The sequence below is a fragment of the Zootoca vivipara genome, chromosome 17, assembly GCF_963506605.1.
Source record: "Zootoca vivipara chromosome 17, rZooViv1.1, whole genome shotgun sequence".
Lineage (NCBI taxonomy): Eukaryota > Metazoa > Chordata > Lepidosauria > Squamata > Lacertidae > Zootoca > Zootoca vivipara.
Window position 1 is genome coordinate 1,555,227 of NC_083292.1, and position 25,300 is coordinate 1,580,526.

At 42.5% G+C, this 25,300-nt stretch overlaps 1 protein-coding gene across 4 annotated transcripts in view; it reads right to left on the reverse strand.

Moving 5' to 3' along the window:
• The window catches only part of KNTC1 (kinetochore associated 1), an 85,206-nt gene that overhangs the window by 30,672 nt on the left and 29,234 nt on the right, over positions 1 to 25,300 (reverse strand). For all 4 annotated transcript variants that reach the window (XM_060269573.1, XM_060269574.1, XM_060269572.1 and 1 more), the window contains 18 exons: positions 23,218 to 23,361; positions 21,992 to 22,048; positions 21,810 to 21,911; positions 19,860 to 19,973; positions 15,311 to 15,454; positions 13,654 to 13,752; positions 13,418 to 13,521; positions 11,802 to 11,907; positions 10,852 to 10,986; positions 9,052 to 9,174; positions 8,787 to 8,856; positions 8,622 to 8,689; positions 7,490 to 7,734; positions 7,158 to 7,330; positions 6,896 to 6,996; positions 6,035 to 6,179; positions 4,235 to 4,291; positions 2,333 to 2,496 (listed from right to left, as the gene is read on the reverse strand). In XM_060269573.1, the coding sequence (XP_060125556.1) occupies positions 2,333 to 2,496; positions 4,235 to 4,291; positions 6,035 to 6,179; positions 6,896 to 6,996; positions 7,158 to 7,330; positions 7,490 to 7,734; positions 8,622 to 8,689; positions 8,787 to 8,856; positions 9,052 to 9,174; positions 10,852 to 10,986; positions 11,802 to 11,907; positions 13,418 to 13,521; positions 13,654 to 13,752; positions 15,311 to 15,454; positions 19,860 to 19,973; positions 21,810 to 21,911; positions 21,992 to 22,048; positions 23,218 to 23,361 (2,151 nt within the window). The remainder of the gene's footprint in view (positions 1 to 2,332; positions 2,497 to 4,234; positions 4,292 to 6,034; positions 6,180 to 6,895; positions 6,997 to 7,157; positions 7,331 to 7,489; positions 7,735 to 8,621; positions 8,690 to 8,786; positions 8,857 to 9,051; positions 9,175 to 10,851; positions 10,987 to 11,801; positions 11,908 to 13,417; positions 13,522 to 13,653; positions 13,753 to 15,310; positions 15,455 to 19,859; positions 19,974 to 21,809; positions 21,912 to 21,991; positions 22,049 to 23,217; positions 23,362 to 25,300) is intronic.

Sequence of the window (25,300 nt, forward strand, 5' to 3'; positions counted from 1 at the left end):
ATGCTGGCTGGGCTGATAGGAGTTGGAGTCCAACAACATCTGGAGAGCCACAGGTATCCCCCACCCCCGCTAAACAGAAATGTAAATAAAACACAAATACACTACTACGAGTAAGATAAAAACCCCACTGCTTAAGCCAATTGTGAACTGTGTAAAACTCCTTTCAAGACCCATTAACTGGTGACTAACTTCTGTCAGTATCAAGCAGGGTGGATAAAAATCAATGATTTTTTTAAAAAGTAAAAAAAAAATCGGATTTCTTTTATTTAAATCGGATTTTTTAAAATAAAATGCTTTTTGAGGAAAATATATTACCATCCAAAGGTTATTCCATCATGAAATAAAGATTAGTTTTTTAATTATGTAGAATAAGGTTGTATATGTTTAATTTTGGGGGTAAATAAATTCCATTAATCCATTCACAATGTCATGCTCTTCCAGAGGTTTTTGTAAGATTATTGGGCAGTTTCTCTGCCTACAAGATATTATCACAGATGCTTGGTTTACTTTTGCAGTTCTCAAAACTGAATCTGACTCAACAGAGATCACATGCCTCTTCTTCACAGCAAAAATGTTATAACATGAATAGTTGAGAAAAAGACCTTAATCCTATTGTTCTACAAACCTATGAATACAGAAACAACCCCTTCAGTGCTAAGTTTCAAGAAGTTCAGTGAATAGAATAGAAACAATATTTTTCTGATTGTTTGGAGTGGACAGTATTTAAGTTTTTCATGTGTAGGCTGGGCTGACAGTCTAAGTTTCTTAAAATATATATATTTTGTTTTTGTTTAGCCAAATTAGTTAACAAACATGGATGTTTGTTTAAGCAAATAACATATGCTGTAATGTTATTGATTCAGTTGAATAGATCTATTTAAATTGTTATTATTAAGGTAAAGATTATTTTTCTCCTTCCTAAGTACAACAGTAAAGATGTCCAAATATGAATAACCCATTAAACTGGGGATAAAAAACTAATATGAAAAGTTGTTATTCTAAAAATCTTCATCTACTTGCATATTAAAGTTATGCCAGCAAGAATTAGTCTTTATGTAGAAAACTATTATTTAAATCAACCCTTACTGACTAGTGATTTAAATCGTGATTTAAATCAGTTTGATTTAAATCAAATCCACCCTGCCACTGAGTACCGTGTTACAAGTGTGGGCAGAAAAGTGGTCGGTGACAGCAATGCCAAAGCCCACACGAGGACCCCAATTTAAGTAGATCAGGAGCAGACCAGAAGTTTAGCTCTGGCTGACACCCTGGAACAAACTTGTGAACAGGTGTGTTAATCTGAACTTATCATATGGTTCATCTCTGCAGATCATAGCTTAAGTATAAAGATCAACATAACTTAAATATGACAGGAGACCCTACATGGTGAACTCTGGTGACCTTGGTACAAGTCTGAATCCAGCCTCATCTCCTGAAAGGCATCCAGGCAAATCCTGAGTTTCTCACAACTTGCATAATGGTCAACACATGCAAATTTAGTTGCCAAATAGTCTATTAAACTCCAGAACAGGGGCCCTCGGAATAATCTGAAGGCAGAGGACTGACAAAAGATGGCCAGTTCAAGTCATAGCCCACTGGGGTGAATTTCACTCACTTAATTTGCAAGATGAGCAAAGTGAGAAGCAAAAGATTTCAAACCTCTCATTGCTTTATGAATACACTTGAGTGCTGGACACGGATGTGGGTTGAAACATATAATTGTAACAAACTGGCAAAGCCGTTTGGCTCTTAGGAGCAGAGCCTGAGCTGTAGTGCAATTGGACAGCAGCCCAGATCACTGCACCCGGCTGCTTTAAGTAATATCTGGCCCTCCACTCACATACTCTGCAGACACCATCATAGGCAGGGAACTAGGAGTAAAACTAGACATGACACCACTCACACACTCAGAAATTACATTAATGCCATTTCTATGATGTAAACAGCAAGTGTAGGGGGAGTGGCCTTGATACAGATCAAGACCATGATGGCTGCTTTTCATCTTTTGCCTCCTCTGCAGTATTGATCCAGATAGAGGGCCCCATGTCTGCTATTTGCATGGGAAGGAATACTTATTGATTGCAGTTATATAATGGCTGCCACTGGCACAAAATGCAAACCTTACTTCCCATGCAAATAGGATATTGCCAGTGCTCGATCTGACTACAGCCAGGGCAGAGAGCCCAAGCCTCACTACTGTCACCGTCCCCCACCTGCTATGTATATTCACACAAATGCTAATTGAGTGAATGGTGTCCTATCCAGTTTGGCCTTAGGCACAAGCCTAAAGTAGACCTCACTGGAGGAGGTTCCTTGTAGATCTGGCACATACCTTTTCACACAGACTAATTTCCATGCTGTTTGATGTCATATGCTGCAAGAACGACCCAAAAGCGGAAGCAATTAGCCCCAAAGCCAACTCTAATTGGCCAAATTCTTGTAAGCTGCTGAGCAGAACAAAGATGGGATTCCTGCATGATAGGCAAACATCCATTCCTAGAGGGGAAAGTTACATAACATTGTTAAGAATGACAATTGGGCTTATATTGGAAATTATGGATTTGTAGGGCACACTGTAGTGAGCTAACTTGGCAAGGTACCCACTGAAGAAAAAGCAGGGGGGAGGGGAGTCAGTGGTAACACTCCTGATTGACTTCAGCGGATCTGAAATCCGAACCAAAAGATGGCCTGCAAGAGAGAGGAAATGAAGTGCAAAAAGCAATCAACCAGGAGGCACACTCTGATCAGTATCTTCAAAGAGGTCCAGCCCGCTGAGCTTACGCACAGGTATGTGTGTGTAGGATTGTGGCCTAAAGCTAGTCCCGCTTGGACTACTGCAACGCGCTCTATGTGGAGCTACCTTTGAAGGTGACTACAACTAATCCTCATTAGAAGAGAAGACTCCCTGGAAAAGACCCTGATTGGGAAAGATGAAGGGCACAAGGAGAAGGGGACGACAGAGGACGAGATGGTTGGACAGTGTTCTTGAAGCTACCAACAAACATGAGTTTGACAGAGGACGAGATGGCTGGACAGTGTTCTTGAGTCTGACCAAACTGTGGGAGGCAGTGCAAGACAGGAGTGCCTGGCGTGTTCTGGTCCATGGGGTCACAAAGAGTCGGACACGATTAAACGACTAAACAAAAACAACCAGATGTCCCCCATTTCCCGGATTTACAAATCTGTCCCCGGAATGTCCCTGGATTTCATTTATATTTTAAGTGTTGGGTAGATTTATTAGTAGGGAATGAATGTTGCATGATTGGTTCAACAGCACAAGACACATTATATGGGGACTTCTGGCGAGGCAAAATGGCAGGCGTCACTGCAGTGAGCAGCTCCTGAAGCCAACTACGCTACCAGGCTGGCTCCAGGCTGCTGAGACTGCCGCTGACACTGCCGAGGGGGAACTGGGGACGCCCAGCGCATCAACTAGGGGAACTGCTGCCCCCCCCCCCCGTGATCCAAATCGAGCTGGGAGCGAGAGTGCCTGGCCCAGACTGCCCAGTGGCAGTCCCGGAGCTGATGCAGGAAGAAGGAGGAGAGGAGAAGGAGGATAAAGAGGAAGGAGAAAAATAGAGGGGAGCCCCGACCTTGCTGTGCCACTGCCACCACCGCAGAGGAGAAGTAGGGGAGCACCGGGAGGGCAAGGACATGTAGCCAAGCCCAGGCCCGAACCGAGCCTACTCCACGGCAGCTAGTACTCCAGCGCCCAGAGGAAGGCTGCGCAGAGGAGACTACAGAAGAGAATATATTACTTCTTTTTAAAAAACAACAACAACTTTTTTAAAATAACTTTTTTTTCTCTTAAGAAAAGTGTCCCCAGATTCTCTGGAAAAAATCTGGTAACCTTACTACAGGCAAAAGGCCTTAGAAATTACATTTGCACAGACGTTTTGTTATAATGCAGAAAGGAACACTTTTCTAAAGCTCTGTCAGCTTTAAAACAGGTTGTAGAGGCTAGGGCAATCTGTGCTAAAAAGGGGTTTAAAAATCCTATAGGTCATATCGAAGCCCCTGAGCATATCTAAAGTAACTATTTGAATAGTAACCTAACCATTTATTCTTCAAAAGATTGTGTGAGTCAAATAACTAGTTAAAACTCAAGGATTTACAGCGGAAAAGAAAAAAAGAAAAAGTGTTAAGCAACACTATGCATTTCTGCTTCTGGACTACTAAGGATTTAAATATATACTTTTGTCCCTGTAGTTGTAACCATTTTTTCATGTAATACCTTGTTTGAATGGACAATATGCCAAACTCTTTGAGTCCAGAGGATACATCTTCCAGTCTGCAAAAGAAAGGTAGCAACTGTATCAAAATACTTTGGTACACTGTCAGTTTAGATAATCCTCCTTCTCCAAATACTGTACAGTGGTATGTTGGTTTACAACCATAATCCTTACTGGAGGTCCGTTTGTAAACCAAAACAGGTTGTAACCCAAGGTGCACTTTCGTCAATGGGGCCTCCCCCCCAAAAAATTATTCGTAATCCAAAAATAAAAATAAAAAATGGGTTGTAATCCAAAAAAAAGTTTGCAAACCAGGACACACACTTTCGGGTTTGACGTGTTTGTAATCCATAACGTATGCAAACCAGACTGTTCGCAAACCAAGGTACCACTGTAACTGTTAGAAAACCTTGAAGCTTGAATGAATTAGGTTGGAACCATCACTTACAGTTTACGGAATTCAAAGGTTTTATTCATGCAGAAACTATTTACAGGATGAGTTGAAATAGATGAGAAATATCAGAAGCAAGCCAGCAGTAAATCACATTGTGCAAATTGGAGTTAACTCTTTATTAGCAAAACCAGATCTGCACAAGAGTGTCAGGCCTAATGAGCACAGCAACACATCTCTGGTAGGTCCTGCCTCCATGAAGCAGTTGCAGAGATTGAAGATCCCTGCCTCTCCACAGCTGTCGAAGTCCCCTTCTCTCCAGGGTCGCCACCCCCCCCCCCAGGAATCAGAGACTACATCTGTGTGTCGCCAACCTCACCTCCGCACCCTTTTTCTGCCTCTTCTGCTTCTGGGAGACAAGGGTGGAGGGGAAGACACCTGTCATCAGCCAGACTCATCACTGCCTCTTGGTCTCCCTTCTCCCCTGCTTCATTTTCTGCCTCCAATTCTGAACCTCTCTGCCAGCCTCTCCCTGCTCACTAAGCCATGTTACCTCTTCAGCTTCCGACACCTCCTTTCCCCAGTCTTCCATATCTGATGGCTCATTGTTGCCCTACCACCATCCCTGGACTCTGAACCTTCTTCTCCTGGGGGTTTCCCAGGTGGTTCCTCCATTACCACCAGTTTTATTTTTTCTTACTTTCTTCAAGGGTGGGAGGGAGAGAAAGAGCTTCTGCATTTGCACAAGGCCATCAATTGCTACCACTAATGACAACTGTGTAACTTCTCCGTAACCAGAGGCAGCATGCCTTGGAATACAAGTTGCGGATAATCACAAATGTGGAGAGTGGTCTATTGCGTTCATGTCTTATTTGTGGGCTTCCCATAGGCATCTGGTTACGAGAACAGAAGGGTAGACTAAATGGGCCCTTTGTCTGATCTTATGTTCTTAACTAGCAATCCTGGCTTATCATACTATGTGAGAGTGAATGCAGTACTATTTATTCAGGTTATTTATAATCAGCTCTCCAAATAAAACCAATCCCAGAGCAGGGTGCAACATATAGACAGACACACACACCACACTAAATAAGTAAAGCCATGACAATAAAGAACACAGCTCCACAAGATCAACAAAGCATCTCCTTCTATTAACTAACCAAATACTTGTGTCACTACTATTGACTAACATGTCTGATATTTTAACCTTGAATAGTGTAAAGGTAAACTATAGCGGTCTAAAGCATTTGAATAATACCAATTTAGCTAGCACAAAAAAAGAATAACACAGAGTGAGATGCGGCATTGGAGAGACAGGGAAAGGGGGGGGGGATAAAGTGCCAGAATTCCCTAAAACAGTAGTTCATATGAGAAAAGACAGTGGAAATAAGTTTAAACCACCGAAGATTACCTGCTTGGGTCACTAGAGATGTAGCAATTTCATATGCAGAAGGCAGCACAGAGGGCAGGTCCAGAATTGCTCCATCTTCAGTGAAAAAGTCATCATTGAACATCCACTCTACATAAGAGTCTTTATCAGCTCCAAAATAGGTTGTCTAAACAAAAAGAATTAGCTATCATTTTTGTCAAAGCTCCACAAGAAAAACAAGATGAATGCAGTAGGGAGGACACAGATATCTTGCTGGGTCCTTAACTGTCCCTCCCAAGCTGGAAGGGGGAACAGAAAAAAGGAATCAGACCAGTGTGTGAAAACGCCTGCGCTTGGCTCTTGTTCATAAGGTTAAAAATGGGTGGGGCTCTGAGCACACAAACACACAGCTGAAAATGGTTAAGTGGGGATCCATATTCTCCTCCTGTTTACCCCTGCCTCTGTTGCTTCTACTGGAAGTCCTTGGGGGTAAGACCCTGTCCTGTGTGAAATGTCACGTACAGTGGTACCTCGCAAGACGAATGCCTCGCGCAACGAAAAACTCGCAAGACGAAAGCGTTTCGCGATGTTTTTGGTGACTCGCAAGGCGAAGTTTTCTATGGCTGTGCTTCGCAAGACAAATGTTTGCAGCAGTTTGGTTGTTTGTTTTGTTTTGTTCTTTGCCGCCGCAAACCGCGCTTCGCAAGATGAAATCACTGCAAGACGAAGCAACTCGTGGAACGAATCACTTTCGTCTTCCGAGGCACCTCTGTATTAAAATATTGCTATACAAAACATCCAAACACATCCTTACTGCTTTTATTTTAGTACAACAGGGACAACTTTGATTATTAAACTGAAGAGCAAGATGCCATGAACAGCAAATACTTTGTTCTGCATTACCACTTTTGATATAAATCCATAGTCCTCAATTTGGCACTTTCCATAAATTTCATGGGCAAATGAGGTGTATTTGCAAAGCTCCAATGCATCTAAGATCAGATCTGTGAAGAGAGTGTGAATGTTTTAAATATATTTTAACTTTTTTAAAAAAAAAATACAAGCGCTCAAACAATTTTTAAGAACTGTTACTCATTTAATGTAAAAATGAATGGAAGAAACCATTTTTTCCCAGAAGATAACAACATGTGATGTTATTCATTACCTGGACTGCAAATAGTAACTGCTTGACATGCCATTTCATTGATCACAGCTGGAAGATTTAATCCTTTTGGCATAACCATCAGAGTACTAGAACCCAGCATATGACAAAGTTTTTGACATGCTAAGTACAGCAACTGTCCTGTTTGTTCATTAGGATGATCTTCATGAAAATCTCTTAAGGACAAAATTTTAAAGGAAAAGATTAAGGTGAGTACAAACAGACGTAAGATGTCAAAAAATAACCTCAAATTAATATAGTTAGTTAATATAGCAAGCAAAACTTCAGATTGCACAGTGACTGGTAATGGCTAAGCCCAAATGCATTTTTTAAACCTGCATATATTTAGTGCCTCTTCAATTTTTCCAGCATCTAATTCTCTCAGAACCAGTTCTAAGGCCATCTCATGCTTGCTCCTCTGCAGAAGCAAAGGCAGTTTGTAAAGCTTCACATGGGACAACTGTTTCTTCATGCTGATATCTTGTAAACTGGACTCTTTTCCTTCAATTTTCTCAAGGAGCTGAGATACTAATAACTGATTCCAATGACTTCCGACCAGAGTACAGGTATTAAAATTCTCCTAAACAAGAAGATAAAATAAAAGGGTGAAAGGAAAAATATGAAAATGAGAAATAATAGAATTGCGTAGCTTCATGTCCAGCTTCACAACCATAGAAACCGTGTTTATTTACAGTGCTAAACACATACTTGCACTCAGTTCATTCATAGGTGATGAAATGTGAACACACACTCCACTGAGAAAATAAATGAGCCACCTCATAGGCGTGCAGAATAGAGTGCCATCAAATCCAATTCTGACTCTTATGGGACTAGCAGTGATTCTCCAAGTATGGGTTTCCCCCCTCAAAAAGCCCTGCTATCAGAGATGCTTTGACTCCTTGATGAGGAACCTGTGGCACTGCAGATGTTGTAGGACACCAATTTCTTCCAGCCCCACCCAAGATGTCAAATGGTCAGGGAAGATGGGAACTGTAGTCCAGCAACATCTGGAGAGCAACATGTTCCTCATCCCTGCTTTAGTGAAGTACTGGAGGTTGAACCTGGAACCATGTCTATGAAAGCTTGCAATCTTACTACTGAGCAATGACATTCCCAAAACCCTTCAGGGACCTCCCAAATCCTTTACTATCCTATACTAATTAGAAAGTGAAGAGGTTTGGTTCAATAATATACAGTGCTTGTTTTTTCAGGGTTGAAACTCAAGGGTTGGTTGTTAAAGTGTGGCACTTACTGGAAAAACTTCATGGTGAGTATCAGCACCTATTTTTCTAGAAAAAAAGCACTGATCATATACATATATATGAAAATGAATTCACATATATGTGAATGATGAATGTGGGTATTTTAAAGAAATACACATACATGATTACACTTTTCCTCTAAATAATTACATTCACCTCAATCTAGAAAGCACATTAAATAAATTCAATGCCTTATGATCCTTACCTGTAAGGCTGCAAGAGTTTTAAACAATTTAAAGTTTGTTTCGTATTCCTCTTTTTTCAAAATATTTTCTGTCCGAAAAAAAGAGTGGGTTGGAGTGAATAAGAATGGTTATTGGATTGTTTACTACAGTACAAAAACCTAAAACACAATAAATGCAAGATTTACCTTTCTGACAACAACCAAGTAGGAATTCAAGGATCTCCCCAATAATTTTTTTAATATACAGCTGCATTTTCTGTTGGCAGTGGAGAGGGGACAGGAAAAAGAAAATGTGAGAATACTCCTATCAACCTCAAGTTACTTAAAGAGCAAGATTTAACTGTTAACATTTGAGAACACCATTGTCCTTTTAACAGGGAACATGTTTGTTTGACCACTCTTGGGGGATAACTTACACATTATCAGTAGCAGTCAATTTCATGGAAGTTACCTTTTCTTCAGAGTCATCTGTTTCTTTCTCTAATGTCAGTCTTCCCCATATCAACATTTTATCTGCAATTTGCATAGCTTCAGCAGGAGGCAGTGTTTTTAATAAACTTATAATATCATCCCCCTGAAAGCATACAAAAAGTGTATTAATTCTATGTTCAGTTCACAAACAGTTTGCCATGTGGCACAGAGGTCTGCTGTTCAAAAAACACATCTGGACCCCAGCCCCACTAATCCCACTGGCGTACCACCCATTATACCACCACGCAGCACAAAACCTCCAAATCAAAACCTGGCAAACCAGCCTTCTTAAACAGCCCAGTAGTAAAATCAGCAGCAACTAGGCCCCTGACAACCTTCGAAAACCTCCTCCTAACAACCAAGGGACACGGCAGAGGGATGGTATCCGCAATATACAAAATACTACTCCAAAACCCCATGACGCAATAAAAAAACAATGGGAGGATGACATAGGGTATGAGATTAACCCCACTCAATGGACCAGAATGTGGTCTAAACCCCCCTTTAAATCCATATCAGCGAAAAGAAAAGAACTCACTCTGAAACTCACCTACAGGTGGTACCTAACACCAAGAAAATTAGCACTAATATGCCCAGGAACCTCAACAAGGAAAGGGTGCACCTCCACAGGCACATACCTCCACATTTGGTGGGAATGCCCCAAAATCCAACTATTCTGGACAACAATCATACGAGAAATAAGTAAAATAACCAAGCAAGTACTAGAAACCACCCTAGAATTGACCCTACTAAACATCTTCCAAGACAATAATGCCCACCTACACCACAAAGAACTCATAACCCACCTACAGCAGCCAGAAACATCATAACCAGACACCGGAGAGACCTATCAGGAATAAGCATGGACCAATGGTTCCAAATAGTATGGGAAACAGCCTTACTAGAAAAATTAACTAATAAGCTGAAACTGACATGGGGACAAATAGGAGAAGACGCCTTCACCCCGGTATGGATCCCCTTTATCATATACACAGCCCTACAAGATAATGACAAAAATTGACCAACAGCATACAAATCAATATGGCTAACTTGATCCAAAACACCCACCCACCCCATTCACACATGAAAACAAAGACCACCACAGCCAACCCCAAATGATGAATCACACCCTAGGCCAACCCCAACCTCTCTCACCACCAAAGGAACACAAGCGAACAACAGAGAACCTGCACAAGCAACGCTGACAACAAACCCTACATATATTAAATAAAATAGAAACATTGACACCTGACCCCACCCCCATCCACCTTCCCTCCCTGTCCACCTCTTTCCCCCTTTTTCTTCCCAATGTCTCAACATTGATTGAAACTGATTTGTAAAAATGATACATGGAAAAAATACAAGAGCCATTGCACATACTTTTGTAAATCAATAAATCCTTAATTTTTTAAAAAAAACACATCTGGAGACCCCTTTGGCAATGTGGCACTAGTTAAATTCTAGTAAAGGCAGCTGCCTTATATTAAGTCAGCCCTTTGGTCTATCTGGTTCAGTATTGTCTATACTGATTGGCAACATGGGGGTTTCAATCCTACTCGGAGATATCAGGGATCAAACCTGTGTTCTACCAGTGAGCTACGGACCACTAAGTAAGATTGTGTTAATTATGTGAATTATTTCTACAATAGTTGCTTGTTGTAGAACAGCTAGCTGCTGTAGAGCACATAACCGAATATAATTAAATACCTGTATGAAGTATTTCTAATGGACAGTTTGGCTATTTAAAGGAAAAAATGATAAAGAATGAGTATGTTCACACCTTTTCTTTATCAATAAGTTGCACAATCCTCCAGACATAGACATCTGCAGTGGGCAACATGAATGCATTTACTATTTTCAAAGCATCTTCTAAAGAAGTAGTGGAGTCTTGTTGTAGAATGTACTTTACCAGCATCTGGAAAAAGACACAAATCAGTACACTATACTGTAATACATAATACAGGCTTCCTCAACCTCTGCCCTCCAGATTTTTTGGCCTACAACTCCCATGATCCCTAGCTAGCAGGACCAGTGGTCAGGGATGATGGGAATTGTAGTCTCAAAACATCTGGATGGCCAAAGTTGAGGAAGCCTGACATAATATATTCAAGTTCATCACAGAACATAATATCTTGCATATAAAGTTACATTTTAATATGCATAAACCAAAACTGGCATATGAACAAAGGCTGTAATGTTGCAAACAATGACAGACTTTGTCAGAGGTGTCTGCGGCTACTCTTGAGTAAAGACGCTCCACTCCGTCTAGTCTTTCAGAGTTTTATTGTGCATATTATTTACAGTGCAAAGATATCAGCAAACGTGACTGCCTAGTCCGAGTCAGAACCCCGCAATGGCTTCTTCCAGGTTCTCACCCAGCATAAAAGCCTGGGCACCCCAAAGTGCCTCCCCCTGGCCCTATGGGTGGGTGAGCGCCTCAATTCGGGCGTCAGAGGGAACGGTCTCCTTTCTGCCATCTCTCCAGACTACTCCTCCCCTGGCCCTCTCTCATAGCGGCGCTGAGGCTCTGATACCTGAAAGAGCCCTCTCTCCTCCCCGCTCACTTCCTCATTCCCTTCTCCTGACTCGCTGCTCGTGCTGACGCTGGGTGAGGAGCTTGTCAGGATGACAGGGGGCGGCTCTCTGTAGGGCGTCCTCCTGACAGCCTTCTTTAACTCAAATGGTTGGGACTTATTTCTGTACATTTTACCAAAAAAGTGGCCCACTTACCATCATCACTTGTTTATCATTTAAAAGATTGGTGTCTCTTATTCCATAGCTCCGCAAAAGTTTCTTCATTTCCATAAGCCTATAGCCTTCTTGCAAAAGCTTCACCCTGCGGATAAAGTGTGCCTGCACTTACATTTCGGCTTCTGACAAATTGGCAGAGCTATCTAATAAGCTGTTTCAGTTGCAGAAATACCACAAATTTTAAAAAGTTTGTGCCAAAGCAGCTAGAACACTCCCCAAAGGGCCAACCCCATATGTTTCTGCCCCATTTGCAACTTAAGCCATCTTCCCTCCACCTCTCACAAATAAATTATTCACAACCATGCCAGGACAGGGAACCATTTCTCATGGACATACTTCATGAGACCATATGCCACCAATGGGCAGGGCCAGGGCAGAGCAAATAACTGCAATGACAATCAGCTATGTACTACCGTAGCCATGCAAAAGTTGGGGGCTTCTGCACTCTCCCCTCTGGCCAACTCTCATTTCCACTAGGCAAACTTTAGTGATAGTATAGTCTGGAGAGAACCACAAGGCCTGGAGGACCACATTTTTTCTCTTGTCCTGAGCTTCAACATCCCTGTACTAATGGCACAAAAATTACCAGTATGAAAAACAGCTAAAACTTAAGGCTGCTCTAGCATCTTTTCACTCCTGTCTTTGCACAGCTAAGCTGTGTAAGAAATGGGAAAAAATAAGTCCAAATGGCTTCTGTTCTACCAACATTCAGGGACAGGATTAAAATTCAATTCCCTTCCCACCCAATTAAAAGTTCAGTCCTGGGAGAGCAAGCGTAAGGATACTAAACCAGTTAAGCAGCTGAGAGCAAGAAGAGTATGTGAGCTATTCAGTGAGGGCCCACAGCTTAGTGACAGAGTACATGTTTTGCACACAGGAGGCCCCACATTTGGGCATGGCATCCCTAATGGCATCAGGGCTTGGAGAGAACTCAGCTAGTCAGTGGAGACAATGCTAGCTAGATGGACTAAAGGACTGACAATAGAAAAAAGATATTGCCTGTTTACTGATGTATGAATGTAGTGTTCCTCCTTATGAGGGGGGGGGGGACTCCTGATTGATCCCAGGAATCCCCTTAAATGAAGAAACTCCCCATGCGCACATCAGCAGGGTCCCTTGACACACATGGCTGGCCAATCGCAATGCCATTCTCACCACGAAAGACAGCTCATGCGTGAAAGATTATTATGCATTTGCAGGTGTTTTAAACAGCACTACAATACTGTTTACCCAAAGGGGGCACTGAGTGAATTTTAATATAATGATCCAGTTGGGTATCTGGCAGCCCAATGCTATGAGAGGCTTTAAGAGGCCCAACCCATCAATGTTGGCCCACTGATTATTTTAATGTTATATAGTCTTCAAACTTTAACAAAGAGAAAAGTGAGCAGTTAAGTCAAACAAACAAGGAACAATTCCTGAAGTCACTAAGTGTTAGAGCAGAAGTAGTCAACTTGGTGGTCTTCAGATCTTGTGGACTACACAACTCTCACCAGTCCCAGCTTGGTGAAGACCAAAGGACGATGGAAGTTGCAGAGGGCATCATGTTTGCTACCCCTTGTGTTTAAAGGCTAAGAGTGTGTTTGTTCTCTTACTTGTCATGGTCCATGCCCAGGTACTGTTGAACCAGCTGTTCCACTCCTGGATTCCAAGGAACCACAGCACTGTATGTTACTGCTAGCACGCCTTCAAAGATCAACTATAAAAGAAAATTCCTATGACTAATGTGCCACTGGCTTCTTCTTTCCAAGCCAGAGGCATTTCTCATCCCGCATGCATTTCAATATGAAAAGAGGGATCATTGGAACATTGGCACACTTGTCGTACTCACATCTATGTTGGACATGCAGCTCAAGATGGCGATGGCTTTTGCTTCCCACGTAGTGTCAAAGACAGAGGTCGACTGTTTACAATACCGCTCCAGTAAGTCCTAAATAGTATTTTAAGAAACAGTTTTGAAAATGTTATGGCAAAAGTATAATGCCATTCATTAGTATAAAAATTCCTATGCAGTTTTTAGACTGCAGTCCTACACACACCTACCTTGGAAAAAGTGTTACTGAAATCTGGTAAGGAGACTGGAAGAAATTGAGAGGTACAACCTGCTCAAAAGAAATAGATCAAGCAGGAAGGGAAAAGGAGAAGGATAAAATTTACACTTGTGAAGAGACCCATGACTTGGAACATGGAAGATTGAGAGTATATGGGTAAAAACTGTGGAATAGGGAAAGAGCAAGTGGCCTTGCTGTGGGTGCTGCTACAGACCTCCAAGCCAGACTGAGGACTTGGATGATGCCTTCATTAACAAACATTCAAAAAGGAGAGCTATAGTAATCATGGGAGACTTAAACTACCCCAATATCTCTTGGAACTGTAAGGTCCAATAAATTCTTCAATTGCCTCACTGACCATTTCATTTCATGGAAGTAGCAACAAGGGGGTCATCTCTCTTGGACCAGATTACTGAATGCTTTCTCCGCGTCCAAGAATATGAATGCTGCTTTTTGACTGGGGTTCCAGTCAAGATACTCTATTAGATCCACCAGAATTCTCAAATTACTGCTCATTTTCCTTTTCGGAAGGAACCCTTGTTGGTCTGCCCCAATAATCCTGTTTAAAACTCTTTTTAATCGACTTGCTAAAATTCCTGCAAAGATTTTATAATCCGTGTTTAGGAGCGAGATAGGTCTAAAGTTCTCCACTTGATCATTCTTTTTATCTCCTTTCGGAATTCCCAGGTCCTGGGAAATGTTCATTCCTCTAAAATTTCATTAACCAGTTTTTGGTATCCCCCCCCCATTCTTCCTTCAAAAATCTTATAATGTTGGTTAGAGAGGCCATCTGTTCCTGGGACTTCCCTAATTTGAGTTTATCTATGATTTCATATATCTCTTGTAATGATATTGGACTGTTAACATTTCCTTTTCCTCTTCATTTATCTGGTTTAATTTAAAATAATTTCCTAATTTGTTTCTATTTATTTCTTCTCCTTTATATAATTTCCTATAATAATTAATGAAGCATTTATGTATATCTTCTCTACTTGTCCAATTCTTCTCACCATTTTTTAATATTCGTAATTATTCTTTCATTTTGTCTTTTCCTTAACTGTCATGCTAGCAATCTTCCAATTTTCCCTCCAGATTCAAACGATCTCTGTTTTGCCGATTTAATTTTCTTTTCAATCTCATAACTCATTAATGCCGATAATTCATTTCACAAAATTTTAATCTGTGATGCTACTTTGGGATTTCTTGGTTTCTTGCCAATTCTTTTCCCCTTTCTTCAAATTTCCCCTTTATTACATTCAGATTATATCCTCTTTCTTTTTTAACTTTACTTTATTGTTGGATATAAATACCTCGCATGAATGCCTTACTTGCATCCCATATCATTTTTAATTCCACCTCTCCTGATAAATTAATTTGAAAAAGTCTTTCAATAATTCCTTGGTTTTGACTATAAACTGAATAGAGAAAAGAGCATACCTTTATGTACTGCAAAAGAATTTCATCTTTTTCCAGATTATGATGCTGCATGTATGGTTCGATATACTTCTCTAAGGTAGCTGGAATGAGTTCTGCTGCAAGTACTTTATCAAACATACGAAACACAGTCGTAATTGCATTTTCCTATGAAACAAACAAAATAAAACAATAGAAGAACGAGCTATGTAGCAAGATGAGCAGAATGTAGCATTGATTGTGATACAATAACCCACCTTCTGCTCTAAAGCATGGTTACCAAAATGTGGTCTGTGAGCTTCATTCAGATGGTCCACAGTGTATCCACACTAAATATTCATATTGATTGTTAATTGCATTTTTATTGTTTTTAATTAATTATATTGTCTTTTATTGAACTATAATTTTAATACGATGGAATGAAAATTGTAATACAGTAGGATAAAACACCAGCTAATAGCCATCTTTAATGTCTAAACATTTCCAAAAGTGTGTCAACAACCAAATGCAGGAACAAACGAGTCTGCACAAGCCATAACTCAAACGGAAGGGTATTCTACAACCAGCAATATGGCTCAGGACCGCAGAACCTCAAGAACTGCCTCTCCCCATATAAATCAACCCATTCATCATCTGAGGTCATTCTTCATGTGCCTCCTCCATGTGAGGTCTGGAGGGTGACAAACACAAGAGTAGGCCCTTTCTGCAGTGGCCCCCTGCTTGTGGACGTTCATCTGGTGCCTACATTATATATATTTAGGCAAAAATGTTCCTCCTCAATCACACCTTTAGCTGATTAACATACTACAGCCTTTTAAATACATCTGTGGAGGGGGGGTTATTATTTTGTTGTTTTTGTTTTAACTATTTGTGCTTTCACCATGTATTTTTATCTTGTGAACTGCCCTGAGATCCTGTGATAAAGCGGGGCATATGAATCTAATACAGTGGAACCTTGGTTTATGAACACCTCGGTTTATGAATTTTCGGTTTACGAACGCCGCGGACCCATCTGGAACGGATTAATTCATTTTCCATTACTTTCAATGGGAAAGTTCGCTTCAGTTTATGAACGCTTCAGTTTAAGTACTCCACGGACTGTCTGGAACAGATTAATCCACTTTCCATTATTTTCAATGGGAAAGCTCGCTTCAGTTTATGAACGCTTCAGTTCATGAACAGACTTCCGGAACCAATTGTGTTCATAAACCAAGGTACCACTGTAAACAACAACCAGGGAGCTACTCTGAGTCACTGTGTAACAGCTAGCTCCTGAGTGGGGCTGTGCGATAAATTGCCATATAGTTGAATACTGGTATTGAAATAACATTGTTACGTGTTTCAACAAGGCAATACACCAGTGAACAAAAGGTGGAGACTTAACAGCTTCCCAAGGGGTAGCCCTGCTTTGCAGATAATTTGCAGGCATGTTGTCTCCAGCTTTGTTTGCTCTCTCCCTCCCCCCCCCCCCTAATGATGATAAGCCCTCACAGAAACCACCAAACTCTTTCAGCTTCACTGGTATCTTTCCACTTAGAGCTCAGCTAATTATGCAGAGCCTGCTAACAATACAGGAGGAACCGCCCACGGCTGGACAAAAAAGAACTTAAACAAAGAACTGGAAAGCACTTCATGAGGAAGCATCATCAGTGGGGAAAAAGGGGGAAGAGTTTTTATTTTTATTTCCTGGTGGTGTTTATGTTGTTGGTTCCCCCTAAATACTTGTAGCTTTCCTACAAATTAAAAAGGGTGTTTTTTCATTTAAATGAAAGCTTGCTTCCCTTCTCTCCCTCCCTTTGATAAAAAGGAAGAGATAGGTGGGGTGAAGATTGGGGGGGGCTTCGGGGGGGAGGTAATGGAGGGGAGAAGATTTACTTGGCTGCCTTATGATGAAATGGGAGGTTGGGTGCTGCGTGAGAATGACGGGGAGGGTGTTTTTCAGTAAGGAGTGCAAGCAAATACATGTCTACTCACAAGCAAGCCCTACTGAATTCAATGGGGCTTACACCCAAGAAAGTAGAAGTACGTTTAATTCAGGCATGTCCAAAGTCTGGCCCCCGGGCCAAATCCGGCCGGTTGGTTTAATCCAGCCCCAGAGGCAGTTGGGAGTGGGGTGGGGGAGTGGGCAGCGTTCCCACTGGGTGGTTATGCGGTGCAGCTTGCTCGCTCGTCCGCCAGTCGGCGCTCACCATGCGGCTCTTGGAACCACCCACCCATCAGATCACGCATGCGCCCTGCTCTCTTTTCCGGCCACTGGCCAGCTTGCGCAGGCGCTCTGCGTGCGGCTCGCTCTCCCGCCCACAGGCTCTTGCAGCGGCTCGCCATGTGGCTCGCTCTCCTGCCCACCCGCCTGCAGGCCCTTGCAACAGCTCGCTCTCCCTCTTTGAAATCCTCTTGCAGCCGCTCTTGCCTGCCTATCTATCCCTCAAAGAGCAACAACTGGGGGTGAGCATCCCCCCCCAAAAAAATAACTTTAATCAAAATTACTTCAATCATAAACTTTGGGCTAAAAAAAAAAGCTGAACAACTTCAATCGTAAAAAAAGCTTAAAAGCTTGGGGGGGATCCTTAAAAAAGCTCAACAACTTCAATCCTAAAAATCTGGCCCTCTTTGAAAAAAGTTTGGACACCCCTGGTTTAGTTGAACTCAGTGGAGCTTATTCAAGCACAGATTCCACTTTAGACTTCTGAGTAGGGAAGCAGTAAATCACTTAAACTACTCTTAAATTAGCTGAAAATATATTAAATACAATACATGGGAGTTTATGTAATGTTTTTATTAAATCTACTACTTTCTTACATCTTAAGACCTTCCACCACCGCAGGAAGCCTCGTCAAGGCCCTCTGCTGCTACAGGGAAGCGCAGTGCACCCATTGCCACTGCGTGGAGGTATGGCGGGACCCTCTGCCCCCGCAGGGAGGCCCAGCAAGGCCCTCAGCCACCGCAGATATATATCTAGATGTCGTGATATTTAGCTGGTGATATATTGTGATGCTGAAAACCATATATCGCTCAGCCCAACTCCTGAGGTAGAACACCAAGGAAGATCTCCCTAGATCTTAACCTCCAGTCAGGACAATGGGAGCAGGAGCTCTCCTTCAAGTATTTTGGTTCCAAGTCTTTCTTTTTTATTTTGACCCACCAGTAAATGGGGGGGGGGCTATGAAATCTGGCCTTTCTCCTCACCACCTTTTTATTTCACCTTATGTGTTTTTTGTTATGATTATACTTGAGGTATTGATGTAAACAAAAGTAAAATTCAATAAAATATTAATAAAAACCAAAGTTTGTCCGTTAATACATGACTACTTAAACCAAACTATCCATTCAAAGCAGCCCACTCCATCTGTTCCAATTTACTCCTCACATTTACATCCCACCCTTCTTTCAATGAATGCATCACTCGCACAGGAGAATAGCCATCAGTTTGGATGGCTTTAAAAGAGGATTGGGCAAATTCATGCAGGAGAGGGCTAAATGGCTCCTAGCCGATTATGGCTATGCTCTGCCTCCACAATCAGAGACAGTGATGCTTTAGAATACCAGTTGCCAGAAACCACAGGAGGGGAGAATGCCCTTTTACCTAGATCCTGCTTATGGGTTTCCTGCATGCTTCTGGTTGGCCATTGTGAGAACAGGCTGCTGGTCTAGATGGGCCACTGGCCTGATCCAGCAGGCTCTTCCTGATCCAGCAGGCTCTATCAGATCATATCCTCACAACAACCTTTGCGGTAGATGAGGCTAAGAATTTCCATGGCTTAAAATCATCCAGTGTATCTCATGGGAAGCAGTGATTCAGATTCCAGTTCCTTCATCTGAATCCAATATTCTAGCCACACTGGCTCTTCTAATGGCTTTTCAGAGATAATTTTTCTGGAGGCTGCAGCTGGTGCAGGACATTACAGCTAAGTTGCTTCCAAGGGCAAACTACCACCAGCATGTAACACCTTGCTTGGGGAATTTGCAGTGGCTTCCAGGCTGCTACCAAGCCAAGTTCAAGGGATTGGTAATTGAGAGACCTCATTATCCCTTATAACAGGCATCCCAAAACCGCAGCCCTCCAGATGTTTTGGCCTACAACTCCCATGATCCCTAGCTAAGAGGACCAGTGGTCAGGGATGATGGGAGTTGTAGTCCAAAACATCTGGAGGGCTGAAGTTTGGGGATGCCTGCCTTATACACTCAGTAAATTGCTGCAGCCAATGGGAGAGTTTCTCCTGAAGTGTCAAAGATCTCAGAAGCCTGGGCACTCCACAGTCACTTGGAGCATGCTTTTAGTGCTGCTGCCCATCTTCCACAGAATAGCATTTTTGTTGAGATAAAACCCACTATCTGCACTGAAGACATTTTTGTTCTGATAGGCTTCCCCAGCTGGACTGTTAGGATTTTAGTCTTGTTTTGTATGTATTTATTGTTATTGTGTTTTTAATGATCTTACATGTGAACCATCTTGACTCAGTGGCATAGAATCCCATTAATAAATTAAATGTAACAGTAATTCTTCATTCTTTTTACAAAAACACACACACAGGCACCATCTACACAGAGATTTAATGCCACAAATTTACTGTACCTTTTCAAAGTCGCAGAGGGCCAGCCTGCAGTTGTATTTCTTATAGAGGTCCACCAAGCCCTGTAGAGCACTGACTAATTCTGCTAAACCAAGTACCTCCTCACCATCATTGTCCTGAAACACAAATCAACAGTGAAATTTCCCTGCATAAAAATTATCCTTCTGCACTTACAGGTGAAACTTGAAAAATTAGAATATCGTCGAAAAGTTCATTTATTTCAGTAATTCAACTTAAAAGGTGAAACCAATATAGGAGATAGACTCATGACATGCAAAGCGAGATATGTCAAGCCTTTATTTGTTGCAATTGTGATTATGGCGTACAGCTGAAGAAAACCCCCAATTCACAATCTCAGAAAATTAGAATAGTGTTTAGCTACTCAATCCATAACACCTGCAAAGGGTTCCTGAGCCTTTAAATGGTCTTTCAGTCTGCTGCAGTAGGAATCACAATCATGGGAAAGGCTGCTGACCTGACAGTTGTGCAGAAAGCCATCATTGAGACCCTCCATAAGGAGGGAAAGCCTCAAAAGGTAATTGCAAAAGAAGTTGGATGTTCCCAAAGTGCTGTATCAAAGCACATTAATGGAAAGTTATGTGGAAGGGGAAAGTGTGGAAGAAAAAGTTGCACACGCAACAGGGATGACCGCAGCCTGCAGAGGATTGTTAGGAAAAGACCACTCAAACGTGTTGGAGACTTTCACAAGGAGTGGACTGAGGCTGGAGTTAGTGCATCAAGAGCCACCACACACAAACGGATCCTGGAGATGGGCTTCAAATGTCGTATTTCTTTTGTCAAGCCGCTCCTGAACAAGAAACAACGTCAGAAGCATCTTACCCGGGCTAAAGAAAAAATGAACTGGTCTGTTGCTCAGTAGTCCCAAGTCCTATTTTCTAATGAGAGCAACTTTTGCATCTCATTTGGAAACTAAGGACCCAGAGTCTGGAGGAAGAATGGAGAGGCACACAATGCCAGATGCTTGAAGTCCAGTGTGAAGTTCCCACAGTCTGTGTTGATTTGGGGAGCCATCTCATCTGCTGGTGTTGGTCCACCGTGCTTCATTAAGTCCAGGGTCAACGCAACCGTCTACCAGGAGATTTTGGGAGTACTTCATGCTTCCTTCCGCAGACAAGCTTTATGGGGATGCTGACTTCATTTTCCAGAAGCATTTGGCACCTGCCCACACTGCCAAAAGTACCAAAACCTGGTTCAATGCCCATAGGATTACTGTGCTTGATTGGCCAGCAAACTCGTCTGACCTGAACCCCATAGAGAATCTATGGGGCATTGCCAAGAAAAAGATGAGAGACATGAGACCGAGCAAAGCAGAAGAGCTGAAGGCCGCTACTGAAGCATCCTGGTCTTCCCTAACACCTCAGCAGTGCCACAGGCTGATAGCATCCATGCCATGCCGCATTGAGGCAGTAATTGCTGCAAAAGGGGCCCAAACCAAGTACTGAGTACATATGCATGCTTCTGCTTTTCAGAGGTCCAATATTGTTCCATTTGCAATCCTTGTTTTATTGATTTCATTTAATATTCTAATTTTCTGAGATTGTGAATTTGGGGTTTTCTTCAGCTGTACGCCATAATCATCACAATTACAACAAATAAAGGCTTGACATATCTCGCTTTGCATGTCATGAGTCTATCTCCTATATTGGTTTCACCTTTTAAGTTGAATTACTGAAATAAATGAACTTTTTGACAATAGTTAATTTTTCAAGTTTCACCTGTAACAAAACTATAAAAGGAAAAATACAAAATTCTGGAAAATTATGTGCTTTCAAAAATTTTCACTAATTAAAATAAATGCAATGTGGCGATTTGCTTAACAGGATAAATTAAGAATATGCTGCCCCTCCCTCAAATTCTAAACACATGTGCACCTGCACAAGTGTAGGCTCACACTTTCCCAAACATGGGTTTCATGAAAGCAGAATCCTTACCAAAGAAACTCCATGCCAGGATGATGCAGATCCAATTTCACCTGGATCTTTGCTGATAAAAAACACCTGTGCCATTTCAAGTCCATTTTCTGGCCAGTTGGCCTGTTTTGAAAGATGAAACATTAGTGACATTTTTGGAGAGAGGCAATATGCAGGATTTTACAGGAGAATTACTACGTTACCTTGTCCGTTAACTCAAGGTTTCGTGCTTTTTGTTCCAGCCACTTTGCTATTTTTTTCTGGAAGATAAGGATCAAACCAGATGAGAGAGTGCGACACAGAGAGAGAGGGAATATCATAAAACTGTAGAGTCGGAAGAGACCATGAGGGTCATCTAGTCTATATACTATATATATCCAGTGCTTTTACATGATGGTCCCTTGCATGAGAGAGCACTAGAACTTGTCATCAGGCCACACCTACTTAGCTACCATGGACATTGTATAGGAAAAGGTAGTTACCCGCTTATACCTAAGCAGCCATCTTTTTCTCTATACAATTCCCCAGTAACAGGTCATATATTATGATGTACAGCTGCTACCTGGATCATTTAAAAAGGTATTTCACTCAGTGCTGTGCTTGCTAGCTGCTATAGGCAGCTTGAAAATGAAAAAAGATTTAAGAAAAAAATGTGCCCTTAGATAAGCTGTAAGAAATTCATTGATATGTAGACGACTCCAAGTACCTCTGTTCCAATAGGTATGAGAACGGCAAATCAGGTAATTTCACAACCCCTATCCCTAGCAGAGATGGATTACCCAGAGCCGTGAGTTCAATCGCCTGAGCACCAAAACAGAAGTAGTTCTCTTCTGCTTTTCCACTAACACACCAGGTAGAAGCAAAGCATACAGAAGAGCATGCCCAGATGACCATCGTAGCTTTCACACTATTTTGTCTTGTGAAAAATGCATCTAGCACCAGGGTGCACACACAAAATGTATTATGTGTTTTGATTTGGGTATCCACATCTGACCTTGACATAGGGCATTTAAAAAAAATGTAATCCACTTTCAATTAACATTCTTTTCCATAATTTTGTATGCTAAATTTAGTACCGTACTTTAAAAACCTGACAGGTATCAACTTTACTTCAATGTCCTTTAAATATTAAGAAGTATTTGGACAAATGTATTGCAACTGCTTTCTATCACAACAGTTGTGCAACCTGCTCTATCTCCACCTTTACCAGGGCTTAAAAATAAACAAATCAGTGCATCTGCCTATTCACCAACTGAGATCTTATAAAGACAGAGGATGAGAAATCTCCCCACCCGCCTTAGGGACTGCATGCCAGTGCCAGGCAGAATCAGAGAACATGGAATTAGACCAAGGACTACATGTGGCTCCTGAGATGTTGGTTCTTTACCCATATTTTATAAGGATCCCCTTGTCTCCCATTAGACCCTACCTGTCCTTTGGGTACAACACGCCTTACAAAAGGAATGATAACATCCTTAAACCACAGGCAGAGTTCTTTGAGGGAAACTGTTGTAGGGATTGCATTAAGCAACTTCTCCAGCATTTTCACATTAAAGTCACTTTCGAAGTCTTCCTGGAGAAAAGGAAAGAGATTTTCACAACCATCAGACCAATAACTGTGGTAGTTAGTGAATGGCTTGTGATTATACGCAGCTGCTTTCCTAAATCAAAGACTATCAGGTCCATGTGGCTCAGTATGGTGAACTCTGACCGCAGCTCTCTGAGGCATCAGGCAGAGGATTTTGCCAGTCCTGCTACCTTTGTATCATAAAAAGGGGATACAAGCCAATCTAATGGACATGCGGTGGAGTAGTAAGATCTCTTGAGGAGCTGCAGCCAAGATCAGGTAACGTATGTAGCAAGGTATTACACAGAGTTATAGATACTTCAGCAACAAGAAATAGCTGGTGGCCCGCTGGATGGGGAGTTAACCAGGGCTATTGACTGTCTGGCTCTGAAGCTGACCGGACACGGGTTAGAGCTCAGTGTCGGTAGCGACAGCGAAGAAGACTTTCTTCACCGCCTCTATTGCATCTGCAGAAAACAGCAGCAGGAGACTCTTTCAGATGGTTCGCAATTTAGAGGAACCACCTGCTCCATCGGGGCCCAGCACGGGCCACATGATCTCCTGCAATGATTTTGCAGATAAAGTCACTCAGATTCGGGAAGAGGTAGACTCCACCGTGGGAGCAGGGCCGGGGCGAGGGAGTGCTAGAGTCCTGTCTAGTCAAATTGCATGGGATCAATTTCAATCTGTTACCTCCGAGGATGTGGACAGGCTGCTTGGACGAGTGAAACCAACCACCTGTCTCCTTGATCCTTGCCCATCCTGGCTCATAAAAACGAGCCAGGAAGGGCTGGGCGATGGGCTTTGCGGGTTGGTGAATGCTTCTCTCTGTGACGGAGCCTTCCCACACCCGCTGAAAGAAGCGGTTATTAAACCGCTTCTTAAAAAACCATCTTTAGATGCGGCCAATATGGCCAACTATTGCCCAGTCTCAAATCTTCCATTCTTGGGCAAGGTGATTGAGCGAGTGGTTGCTGAACAACTCCAGGCACGCCTGGAAGAAGCGGACCATTTGGATCCCTTCCAGTCGGGATTCAGGCCTCATCATGGGTCTGAAACTGCCTTGGTTGATGATCTCCGGCGGGCTAGGGACAAAGGTGAAAGTTGTTTCCTAGTTCTGCTGGATCTCTCAGCGGCTTTTGACACCATCGACCATAACATCCTGTCATACAGTGGTTCCGCTCCTTCCTCCTGGGCTGTGTTCAGAAAGTGGTGGCGGTGGATGAGTGCTCAGACCCCTGGGCTCTCACTTGTGGGGTGCCTCAGGGTTCCGTCCTCTTCCCCATGCTTTTTAATATCTATATGCAGCCGCTGGCAGAGATCATCAGGGGGTTTGGGCTCGGTGTTCATCAGTATGCGGATGATACCCAGCTCTACCTCTCTTTCAAATCAGAACCAGTGAAGGCGGTGAAGGTCCTGTGTGAGTGTCTGGAGGCGATTGGAGGTTGGATGGCGGCTAACAGATTGAGGCTGAATCCTGACAAGACAGAAGTACTGTTTGTGGGGGACAGGAGGCAGGCAGGAGTGGAGGACTCCCTGGTCCTGAATGGGGTAACTGTGTCCCTGAAGGACCAGGTGCGCAGCCTGGGAGTCATTTTGGACTCTCAGCTGTCCATGGAGGTGCAGGTCAGTTCTGTATCCAGGGCAGCTGTTTATCAGCTCCATCTGGTACGCAGGCTGATACCCTACCTGCCTGCAGACTGTCTTGCCAGAGTGGTGCATGCTCTAGTTATCTTTCGCTTGGAGTACTGCAATGCGCTCTACGTGGGGCTACCTTTGAAGGTGACCCAGAAACTCCAATTAATCCAGAATGCGGCAGCTAGACTGGTGACTGGGAGCGGCCGCCGAGACCACATAACACCGGTCTTGAAAGACCTACATTGGCTCCCAGTACGTTTCCGAGCACAATTCAAAGTGTTGGTGTTGACCTTTAAAGCCCTAAACG